General features: G+C 35.9%; 1 protein-coding gene across 1 annotated transcript in view; it reads right to left on the reverse strand.

Moving 5' to 3' along the window:
• The window catches only part of Smp_180080 (hypothetical protein), a gene marked incomplete at both ends in the record, with an annotated part of 32,712 nt that extends 20,485 nt beyond the window's left edge, over positions 1-12,227 (reverse strand). Inside the window, 4 exons of the mRNA XM_018789227.1 lie at positions 3,187-3,508; positions 4,798-4,918; positions 10,261-10,414; positions 12,188-12,227. Of these exons, the coding sequence (XP_018654692.1) occupies positions 3,187-3,508; positions 4,798-4,918; positions 10,261-10,414; positions 12,188-12,227 (637 nt within the window). The remainder of the gene's footprint in view (positions 1-3,186; positions 3,509-4,797; positions 4,919-10,260; positions 10,415-12,187) is intronic.
• Between the last annotated feature and the right edge of the window lie 692 nt (positions 12,228-12,919).

A 12,919-nucleotide genomic window follows, 5' to 3' on the forward strand; every position in this document is an offset into this window, starting at 1 on the left:
TTAGGGTCGACCTTTTTTAACCCCACACCTCCTTGTGGGAAAGCAGCATCGTTGTTATGCTGGTTGTCTGCAGGAAACACCTTACTGCCGTCACATCTCTGTACAGTCAGCAGTACGACTTCGCCTTCGGACCTTGGGTTTGCTGCTTTCAGTCTCACTGCTCTTCAACCGACCTGTCTGGCGTGGTAGGACCTTGAAGAACGATTGTTCCAGGCAGTATAGCTCGATTGGTTCATCACGATAGGCAATCCCGACCACCACGTCAAGGTAGCAGAAACGATCTCATCACGTCATACATTAACAGGGCATCCGCTTGGTCACAAGTTATAACAAATTAAATTATAGGAAAAATGAGAGATAAAAAGTAAATTACTTTTAAAATTTAAATAATGGTCATTACATATAAATAAAAGGCTCACCAAACATATGACGTGCCAACCATCCTCTAGGTCGTCTTTGTACCATATGAGATTGTGTACTATCAAAACTAAAAAGAGGAATGAAGCATTTAGATAACAAGGTATATAGTATATAGACTGAGTATTTTGACAGTAGTGAATCTAGTAATTTTTAACAACTATGCATACATGACCTTCAAAGTTCCATTGATAAAATGAGGCGGAAACAACAATCTAAGTTTCAATAAACTAAAAAGCTTATTGTCAGAGTACAGTGACATGACAAGTTACTGATCGTAGTGTTACAAACTCGACATCGTCGGTTGAACTACAAAAAGAGGCGCTCTGAATTTTACGGTTTCGGTTCTTGTTCATCTGCTAGACTACCTTAAAATATTGCAAATATCAGCAAAAACGTGTTAAAATCACAGCAAATTTGTTAGCTAATCATCCTAACATGCTCCTCCGACTGTCATTTATCGAAGCAGAAAACTAGAAACAATATAAAAAATTAAGTCTAACACATTTTAATCGAACACTACAATCTGGTAAGATATCTAAACACAACAATCTAGGAGTTACACTTCGATAAATGTTAAATACTGGGGCAAAACACCTAAGAACCATAAATAATTTAACGAGTTAAGTTTATATAAACTTTAACTAACTAATATGCCGAAGAAATTAAACATATTAGAAGCTACTATCGGGAGATAAGCGTGTTCTTTGTTTTTGTGATCAGTTGATAAATCTTCGTTGACTAGGATATAACTAAGGTAACGCAGAGTTTGATACCACTAAATAACGATTCATAATTGGAAACCAGAAGAAAACAATTACGGATAATGAATTTTCCTCTTGCCAACAGTGTCACTAGATTGACTTCAAAATATACCTTCATGGCTGAAGTTAACTACCATTAGTAAAAGTTATGTACATAATATATACCATCATTACTGTTATACATATTTATAAGCAATACACTACGAAGATAAATATTACAGTAAACGAAAAAAATCACTTTCTCTAGAAAAACGTCCACAGATTAACACGGAAAAGTAAATGTGAATATAATTTACTATTTTGTAACACAAGCAGATTTGATTAAACTAGAAACTTCAGTAGTGATGTAATTCTGAGTATCAATACAGAGTAAGACAAACTAAAGCTGACTGTTAAATAGCGTGGTTTTGAAGCATAAGGATAAGTAGGATGAACACCCGTGAACCCTGCTTGATAAATAACTACTGTTATAACGGGATAGGTATCGAGAAAACTGGAACTTATAGAACTATCTTATCAAGAATCGTTGCTTATATTTTTACTGTATGATTAACAGACATTTGGAATTTTCTCTGCTTATATTTTTCTATCTGTAATCTCCCGTTTGGTTCGTAAACTACTACTGTATGCGCTACTTTTCTCGCCCAAACGTTGCAGCTACCTTGACGTGGTGGTCGGGATTGCCTATCGTGATGAACCAATCGAGCTATACTGCCTGGAACAATCGTTCTTCAAGGTCCTACCACGCCAGACAGGTCGGTTGAAGAGCAGTGAGACTGAAAGCAGCAAACCCAAGGTCCGAAGGCGAAGTCGTACTGCTGACTGTACAGAGATGTGACGGCAGTAAGGTGTTTCCTGCAGACAACCAGCATAACAACGATGCTGCTTTCCCACAAGGAGGTGTGGGGTTAAAAAAGGTCGACCCTAAAAGTGCACACCTCGCCTCATCCCACTGATATCCGTCTCCGGCGATAAGGTCCCAACAAGTACGGAGCCAACACAAAAATTACCCACAAAAAGGTCGTATGTGACCGACCTCAAGCAGTTGTCCCTTGGGCACTATGGTCACGCTCTCAGGTCACTAAGACCACTTCTAATCCAATTCCCTTTTCAGGTACCTCCGGAAGAACCCTTCCACGGTGTGGGCCACCGGGAAGTGGTAACCACCCTCATACCTCTAACAGCACTCAAGATCACTGTTACTGTTGATAACTTAGGAAATTTCATCAACTTTTTCTATCACTTACAGTACAGTTATGTGCACATTATAGTTTCCTATTAATGTTGGTGAGTTCTAACGTTACTCATAGAATAGTATGGGTCGAGTCATGTAACGAAACGGCTACGCAAAATACAGGTCTTACCTGTTTGTTAATTACGCTTTCTGATTGGACACTAGATTCTAAGTTGCTCAAGGACCAACAGACGTTAAGATTCCAGTCGTTGTTTATTGGTCACGGGGCCATTGGTAAGATAGGTCATCGACCCTACAGGCAGAGTGATTTGATGATAAATCAAACTAAACAATACTGTTGCCATAACAACGGTCGAATTACATGGGCCCCAATATGAGAACCTGTTCTTTTTTAAGTTATAACAGTCACTAAAGCATGTCTCAACCACAGTAGAATTATCAGCTAAAGGCTCAAAAACTTAACCTTCATATAGTTGAATAGAATTCAAATTATTTAACTTGATCTGGTTTATATAAGATATACAAGGTAGAAAAAAAGAAATTTTTGTCAATTATTTCTCTAAAAAAATTTTGAATTACTACTGGTTGACCGCTGAACCAGTGCAAATAATGTAGACTAACACATATGGTTGAACAAAACATAAAAAAATACCAATTTCACACACTGAACAGTTACATATACAGATAGAATTATTTCTTACTTAAGGTTATCATTTGAGCTAATTGCAGACAGATTATTACTTGACGACCTTCCCCAAATAGATGAAATACGCTTCATCCAAGGATTAGTATTTGTGGTTACTGAATTACCCACATTACTATATACTTGGCTAGACATTTGTAAAGCCTTCGATGACATAATCATGGAAGCCACCGTTGATTGTGGTTTATTAGGATAGACAAATGTTGATGTCAATGATAGATAAGGGGATGTTTCTTGACGATGAATAGTATTAACACTAACCAGTGCTGATGACTGTTGTGACTTTAACTTATTTCTAAAAGCTAGCCTTTCCGATTTACGTGGTCTTGCTCGTTCCATCGGAGTAATTATTGATTCATCTTGATCGTCGTGAAGCGTTAAGTTGTCGGAGCCAGATGGTTTATTATTATTTCCTAGTTCGTGTGACACCTAATAAATTGAAGAAAGTGCGTTTTTAAAAGTTACTTTACTGAAGATAGTCATAGCAAATCCAAAAAATAGTTATTTTAAAGTATAATTTCACGTATTTTTACTCATTTCAACGAGAACTATTAGTTAAACAGTTAGTCTAATGAGATGGATAAATAGGTATCTCCCTTCTATTAGCTCACACCAACGTACCTTGGCATAAAATTTAAAATTCTTAAGCCAATATACCTTCAATATCTACATACATTCTGTATCACATCAGTAATTAGAAGGGACAAATTTTAGAGTTACTTCGCTGTTGCAGTAAAGAAAGTTATGATTATCACCAAACCGACAATAATCTTTGCTCTGAAACCCCACAGATTAGACTCAATCTGGTGTTCATATAACATAATCAAGTTTTATGTGTTTTAATTTGATTTATGTCTACAATCAGATTCAACAATTCTGTGGAAACTGCTTGAAAAGATGCTTATTCATGAAATTAATGCTTGGAGTAATCTACTTCGAGATGTTGTCAACCATAATTATGAGAAAAGGGTTTCGATTTGATTAAAAAACGGAGAACTATTATCACTAGTTGCAAACTACAGAGATACAATAGTCTGTGTGATTATTGCAGCGATCATCGGCTTAAACAGATAAATTAGATCAGTCATAATCAAAATGAAATTTATATTTTACCTTTATACTGAGAATTCTATGTTGTACTTTTTAGAACGAAACGGATATTGTAAACGTTGGAAATAGTTTTATCGAATTATTACTAATCACAATATTTTCGTATGATTATTAAGTAACTAGACTATTATATATGTCTTAAGCTCTCGATTAACTTATTAACTACTGTTACACGATTTATCATTCATAATCTGTTGTTAGTTCGCTATTTATAGTCTCCCTTACTCACAGCCACTTTTGTATTGATCGTTTATAATTGTTACTTTTCACTTTATTGTATGATATGGTCTCGTATATCCGTGTATGTACTACGTCTGCTCGAAATATAATTTAGTGGAGGCTGACATCTGGTCTGAAGGGCAGGACAGAGAGAAGCTGCAGGATCATGGACCGATAAGAACCTAGAAGATGAATCAAGGTTACTAGTGCGTGTTGGACGTGTAAATGACCAGTTCAAAGAGAGAAATTATGATTCTGATTGATTTTTTCATGTGATATTAGTCAGCTGTTGAAGGACATAAAAGTAATAGACATACAATACTTAATAAAGCTACTGTTTTTGTTATTAGTATTATACATGAAAATATAAATTGGTCAGCAGTACTTACTGGATATTCTCTTGTAGCTAGTTTGCGAGAACCACTCCTTTCATTTTTAAATTTTCTGGCCGTAGATCTCAGCAGTCGAGATTTAGAGCCACTTGAATTGGTGGAAGAGAAATCTGAATATCTGAATAGAAAAATTCACATTGGAAAACGTATCACTTAAATTAAGGGAACCTCGGAATTACCAAAATAAAAGGAAAGATTCGCTGGTTGAAACGTCTAAACCTGCTATATCATAAAGCTGTCTTTTTTGTGCTGACTTACAAGCAATTTTATAATAAACACTGAAATGCAGTCGAGAATATGTGTGTCGATTACAAAGATAAATATGATCGTGAAGATCATAGAGTTGTGACAGATGTGTGACTAGTTGTGTCACCGATAGGTTTTTTGTAAACTGATGAAAAATAATACAATAAAGTACATCAGTAAGTTATGGGAAAGAGGCGGTTAGCTTGAAATTGACTATTCAGTCTAAGCACTCCAATTATCTAAATAATAGATACTTCGATTTATTAAAGCTAACGATAAAATTTTCATCTAATTGCATCACAAAGAGGAGTTTTAGTCTAGTTAGTTGATTTTCACCTAAGCTAGATAATTTTAATATCACAAAGTAGTCAGAAAACAATAAAACCATCAAAATGAAAATCATTTAAACCGAAAATAAAAATATCAAGATGAATTCTATTGTATTGGCTCACGATATATAGGTTGACTAAGTAACAATTCAAATAACAGTAATATATCCTATGTTTGTGCTGATGGTGTCGTTCAGAAAGACGATGAAAGCTCCACGATAAAACCATCCAGCTCAGAGAACAAAATATACAGAATAAATAGCTTAGATAGTGATACTTGTATATTGTATGTAGTCATGTTATAAGCTTCGACAGTAAAAGCCCAAACTTGAACTTATAGCAGCTCACATACAATTGAGTTTGTTCATATCTAATTTGGTTAAACCTTTTGTTAATTTATTTAACAGAAAAGGTCATTCGCAAAATAACAATCTATCTATACTATTGTGCCTTCATAATGCACGCTTGAGCAGTGCTTACAGCTACACATGTATTCATTCTGCTAGCCTTACTATTATTCGCTTAATTGATTCGATGATTCATGTATTTCCATTTGTATATATATGTACATCACTGGACTCGCTTACTCGATCAATCGATCTCTCGAGCACCTGCATTACGGCACTACTGTTTCACGCTTCCTTAACGTGCCTGTAATTTTGGATATCTATGTGTGGTTCAATAACTACACCTGTCATTATTCTAGACTTACTGATGGTCTCAAATCCCTATAAAAGAGTAGGGTTGGGCATGGAATTTGCGACCCGCCCGTAGAAAAACTAACTCGCTAAAAAAAATCTTACTTCCTTACGCCTGTTACCTCCCGTGGAGGAGCGTAGGCTGCACACCAGCATTCTCCATCCAACCCTGTCCTGGGCAGTTCTTTCCAGTTGTTATTCATCCTTTTCATATCTACTTCTATTTCCTGACGTAATGTGTTCTTTGGCCTTCCTCTTTTACACTTCCCTTCCGGATTCCAAGTTAGGAATTGCCTCGTGATGCAGTTTGGTGATTTCCTCAATGTATGCCCTATCCACTTCCAACGTCTTTTCCTAATTTCCTCTTCAGCTAGAAGCCGGTTTGTCCTCTCCCATAAAACGCTGTTGCTGATAGTATCCGGTCAGTGAATGTTGAGTATTTTGCGTAAACAACTGTTTATAAATACTTGTACCTTCTTGACGATGGTTGCAGTAGTTCTCCACGTTTCATCTCCATACAGTAGGACTGTCTTGACGTTCGCATTGAAGTTTATCACTTTGAAGTTAGTTGACAGTTGTTTTGAGTTCCATGTGTTCTTCAATCGTAAGAATGTGGCCCTTGCTTTCCCAATCCTCGCCTTTACATCTGCATCCGATCCTCCCTGTTTATCAATTATGCTTCCCAGGTACGTGAATGTTTCCACCGCTTACAGAGTTTCGCCATCAAGTGTGACTGAGTTGGTGTTCTCTGTGTTGTACTTGAGAATCTTGCTTTTTCCTTTGTGTATCTTGAGGCCTATTGACGCAGAGGCTACTGCTATATTAATTGTCTTCGTCTGTATTTGTTCGTGTGTATGAGATAGGAGGGCTAGGTCATCTGCGAAGTCCAAATCGTCTAATTGGTTCTGAGATGTCCATTGTATTCCGTGCTTCCCCTCACATGTCGAAGTCTTCATAATCCAGTCAATCACCAGAAGAAAGAGGAAGGGGGAGAGTAGACAGCCTCGTCTGACTCCGGTCAAATGCATCTATCAGCTGTCCTCCATGAACGACTCTGCGCTGTAGTCCGTCGTATGAGTTCTGGATAATGTTGACAATCTTCTGAGGAAGAAGTTTCCATAATGTTCTCCTATTGATACTGTCAAACGCCTTTTCATAGTCAATGAAGTTGATGTATAGTGACGAATTCCACTCAACTGATTGTTCAACGATGACCCGTAGTGTCGTAATTTGGTCTGTGCACGACCGATCCTTACGGAATCCAGCCTGTTGATCTTGAAGTTGGGCGTCTACTGTGTCTTTCATCCGGTTCAGCAACACTGTTGAAAACTTTTCCTGGTACTGACAACAAACTGATACCTCTGTAATTCTCACATTTGCTCAGATCTCCTTTCTTTGGTATCTTGATGAGGTATCCTTCTTTCCAGTCCGTTGGCACTTGTTCCTCTTCCCAAATCTTCCTGAATAGAAGGTGAAGCATACTTGCAGTTACTTCAATGTCTGACTTCAGTGCTTCAGCTGGTATATTGTCAGGTCCTGCCACTTTCCCGCTCTTGATTTGTCTGATGGCCATCCCATAAAGTCAGCCGAATCTAAATCACTTTCTCTGGTAGCAGCCTTTCAAACAGACTATGACATTCGGAGAAAGTATGTTACGATCCAGATTAATGATATAGCGGTTCGTCTTCAAATTGACACAGCATCCGATATTACTCTAGTGTCTAGAGAGACTTATAACTTGCTGGGAAAACCGCCAATGAAGCCATCCAAGAAAACGGCTAAAAACGCATCTGGAGGTGTACTGAAGCTAGTTGGTGAATTACAATGTGAATTTTCCTTCAATGGAAATAGCTGTAAAGGAGTATGCCCCCAAATGACCTGGTACGGCCGAGAGTGGGGAGAGTCTGCTCTCCCTCTCGAAATGCTCTCATATGGCCAGGCGTATATAGCTTCTGCCAGGGAAGTCCTACTCACTGCCTTCTCGTGGCGGGGGTGTTGTTTACGAAATTGAGAGGACGAAAAGCGAATGTCCGGCGCTTTAACCGGGTTGGTGGACAAGGCGAGTCCACCTAGGGGAGTTGGAAAACCCTGATTCCAAACCAATGATGCACATGGGCTCCAGTATCCTGAGGGAACAAATGGCACATGAATCAATCGTTGGTCACCGGCTACCATGGGATTGCATCTCCTCACGATGCTCCACTGCCTTGTGGATCAGATCTTTCGGTCAAAGGCTCCGGGTGTGGGCCCCTAAGAAAACCACCTGCTTCAGTTTGGGCACCTGGGTAGTATCACAGCCCTCAAGCAAATCGGATGAGATTTGTATGGCGCATATGTATCTGGTGCTTCCTTGTACCAATATTTATGTGTTTAAATAAATAAATAAAAATAAAGGAGTATGCTATCTAACAGAACGACCAGACCTTGATCTACTTGGTCTAGATATGTTAGAAAAGCTTGGATTAATGGATATACCCATCAACAGCGTGTGTAACGTGTCGTGTCCATCATTATGGAGATGAAACGTGGAGAACTACTGCAACCATCGTCAAGAAGGTACAAGTATTTATAAACAGTTGTTTACGCAAAATACTCAACATTCACTGACCGGATACTATCAGCAACAGCGTTTTATGGGAGAGGACAAACCGGCTTCTAGCTGAAGAGGAAATTAGGAAAAGACGTTGGAAGTGGATAGGGCATACATTGAGGAAATCACCAAACTGCATCACGAGGCAATTCCTAACTTGGAATCCGGAAGGGAAGTGTAAAAGAGGAAGGCCAAAGAACACATTACGTCAGGAAATAGAAGTAGATATGAAAAGGATGAATAACAACTGGAAAGAACTGCCCAGGACAGGGTTGGATGGAGAATGCTGGTGTGCAGCCTACGCTCCTCCACGGGAAGTAACAGGCGTAAGTAGTTAAGTAAATGTGTGGTTCAATAATAAACGCAATCAACACTTCGTATTCGCCTTCTAATCTATACAGCGTTGGGGCGTTATGGAGTAACGGTTTTCAGGACGAACCATAAACGAAGTTTCAGGATAATATCGAATATGGACCACAACAAACTTATGAATTCATTAGGAACATTAAGAGTAATTCGAACCTAGCGTTATTAATTAACAATGTTTGCAATGAAATAATTTTGATAGGTAATAATATAAACGTTTAATGAAGTATAAAAACTACAAGTAATTTCAGGATCGACAAGTTTATTTGTTTAATTATTAAGTATGATGACCTGGTGTGAATATCCATTGACCGAAATCGCTGTATTTTAAAATATCCCAATAAAATGAAAATTGAAACAATGTGCTGAGGCGACTGTCAGATGATAAAACATATTGTTATCAATTTTAGAATAACATCAAATTAACTATACAGTCATGGAAATCGACGGTCACCATAAATGTCGTCGTTTTCATAACTGGGTATTATTCCTAGTCTTTTTCTGTAATCGTAGTGCTTCGGTCGTAAGTGAGTTCACGTGATCAAGATAAAACAAATACATGAACTGATTAGCATATGTTATACAAATAGATCAATGCGACTATTACTGATTGTTGTCTCATCTATGCATCTGGTATAATTTTTCTAACCTTGAATCAAACATTTAATGAAGAGAAATAGTGTAAAAAATCACTGATATTATTTCAATCACACACATTTCCAATGTGTAAATTTAATGAGTACAGTTGTATCCTTCGTAATGGATTGGACAAGTGCGATTACAGTCTAGTGAATATATATATATATATATATATATATATATATATTACTGTTTTGTTGCAAAGATTAAGAACCGTATACAATAGAAGTTCTGTTGAGTGAAATTTTGATGGAGGAATACTTTTTAGAACCACCTATTTCACAAATCTACTTTGTTTGAGATAGATTTTTGAAATCCTTGTCTTTTTTTGACTAATGAAGAACTCGATGGTTGTTCCAACTAAAAAGGTGTTTTCTCGTCGCAATGACAATGAATCTCGATGATAAATAGAATTGTATGTTGTGTCAAGTCAAAGCTAACTCAATGATTTATTATTCATAAGCTTTACAAAGGTGCACTTCATACGTTTGTCAGTTATTCAATTGTAAAAAAGACAGTAACTAATGTAAATAATTGATTGAACAAATGAATAGTTAAAAAGTAAAATGAATACATCATAATATCCAATTACCTGCTATTCATACCCTCTTCAATATTTTCTGAACTACTTGTTCGTATTATGGTTGAACTTTCAACTTTTGATGATAAACGATCTAACATGGGATGCATATTGCGAATTTTCGGAGCCGTTAAACGATTTGACGATTCCAAGGATGAATTAAATTCTACAAAAAGTGATGTATTTCACAAAATTTATGATCATATACTATAAATATCCAAATGAATAATTTCAATGTCGATTCAGAATAATAAACGATATACATACAGTTCAATAATAATAATACACCTATCTTCAGCGATCGATAAATTAATAATGATTAAATTTAATTATATAATTGTAGAGGTCAGCCTGCATGTACATTTGTGGCAACGTATAAGGAAATGGATATGTAAAAAGGCATTGAGCTTGGTAATGTGTTTGTGAGTGTATGTGTTAGTCATAAATAAATTCATCATGTAACTACAAGGCTATGCTAAATACTGAAAATTATTTACATTTGTGTTTCTCAACGAATAAGCATATAAAAACAAAACAGAAACATGACTTGTGAATATGTTATTCTCTTTCATGTGTTTTATTCACAATAGTTCAATTGAAAATACAAGTTGAACGTGAAAAGAAAAGAAAGATGTAAACAATGAATGATTCATAAGAGAGTATAACATACACCTGAGTAAGAATATTAGTGAATTTAAAAAAGCTACATGCCATATAGACGCACGTGATAAAAATCACGACAGACTAAGTATACAATAAAAAGAGAAAAATAAATGAACTAAAGAACGAATTAGCTAGTTTGAAACATAATAAACATAACTACTTTGTGGAGCCAATCAACAACCTGGTCAGAATAACAAACACACACCTGGAATTGTAAGAAAAGTAAAATAAATCAGTCGGTCAATAAGAGATATTCTATGTAAAAACATGACACAAGTGTTTATCAGTCCACGTTGCCACGCCATACTAACACAACAAGAGAAGTAGCAAAATAGTGGAGGTAAGAAAAGACTAAAAACAAGAGATAATATTATGAGGAATAACAGAAATAAAATAATTAAAAACTTTGGATTAAAAGGCAAAAAGAATTTATTCAATCGCGATTCTGTGACCGATTCTAAGCTACCATTCAATTCCATCAACTACTAATCGTGGTAGTCGAGCGGACATCAACAACGTAGTCTGAACATACCGACAGGTCTCAATCCAACAGTATTTAGTGAAATAAAGCTTACGAATTCTCCAAGTTAAAGATACTATCAATCTCATGACGTCTCGATCTTGCATAAGAAGTAAAAGATAAATTATCACAAAAAAGATAAAATACAATAAATTGGAGGGAGTTAAAATAATGATAATAACTCATACGGTAATGGCACAGACACAAAAATTACAAGTGACAAAAATAATTATCTACTTTGAATTAGCGTAATAAGAGAAATTTGATAAATAAATAGAAGTATTATAACATGAAAGACAAAGAACACACGAAGCAAAGTCCTTACATATTCCTAGTACTATCAACAATGAGCCAATGTTTACAATTTTTTGTGCCTTTATACACTGTAAGAATAATGTAAAATTAGCATATAAAATCCAGATTAATGAAATCCCGGACTATACAGCAAAACAAGGCATCTCTCGCTTTATAACAGCTCTCTCGTTTTCTTTGAACTTTATAAGATAAACAGGAAATATTAGTTAATATTTAACCAAGTTTTTAACTTATCAAATCAAAGGTTATTAAGCACTTCAAAATAACCTTGTATTAACTGCTTTTGTATCCCCGCAATACTTGACCACATGATATCAGCTAGACGTTAATCTTAGATTTAAAAACTAGAAATTTAATCTGCTATCAGTAGATAAGATAAATTGGTTCACGACAATAGATAAGATAAGAGGGAGGGAGACAAACAAAAGGAATCTAACTAACTTGATGATCCTAAAGGGAGGCGAGACATATTCGGTGACATCCAAGTATCGTGTAGTCGATCCGTACGATAACTGCCGCTAATTTCGAGATAAAAGCAAGACAGTAGAAATAGTTACATTTGTTGAATTATATATATCGGAACGAAAAAACAATATCGGCAGAAAAATATAATGTACTGTTATGGTTCCTATATAATCTCTTCATATGTGAACAGTTTTTCCTGAAATTTTCTGATACAAGTATCACTGAATAAGTATTTATGGTAAATCTGATAATCTTTATAATATAATCTATTGATCATTTAGTTATATATTCATAATATCCGAAAGTGTTATTCGACTAAAACTACTCCAATAATATACATTATTAATAAATTCCTGAAACTATGAACATCATCTTGTGAAAGCTGCCCCAGGAAGAGGAACAGATTAGATCATAAAAACTGTAGGGCTAGTGGGTAAAATACTTAAAAATAATCTCAAGTGATTATAGTTTAAGCACGAAAACATATTTACAAGAGAATATAAAAAGGAATTTTCTTGATCGATTATTCTTGCTTGTTTTTTTTATGTGAAAATATAACAAGAACAACGAGTATCCTGGGATGAACTCAATTCATTTCATATCCAGTGCTCTAATTCCTGATTTATATAAGTGACATGTTTAGCGAGTAAACTATTTGCACGATAAACCGTAAACTTATTTTAATCATTGACTTTTATTTGGCGTACT

Source organism: Schistosoma mansoni, chromosome W, assembly GCF_000237925.1.
Source record: "Schistosoma mansoni strain Puerto Rico chromosome W, complete genome".
NCBI classification, from domain to species: domain Eukaryota; kingdom Metazoa; phylum Platyhelminthes; class Trematoda; order Strigeidida; family Schistosomatidae; genus Schistosoma; species Schistosoma mansoni.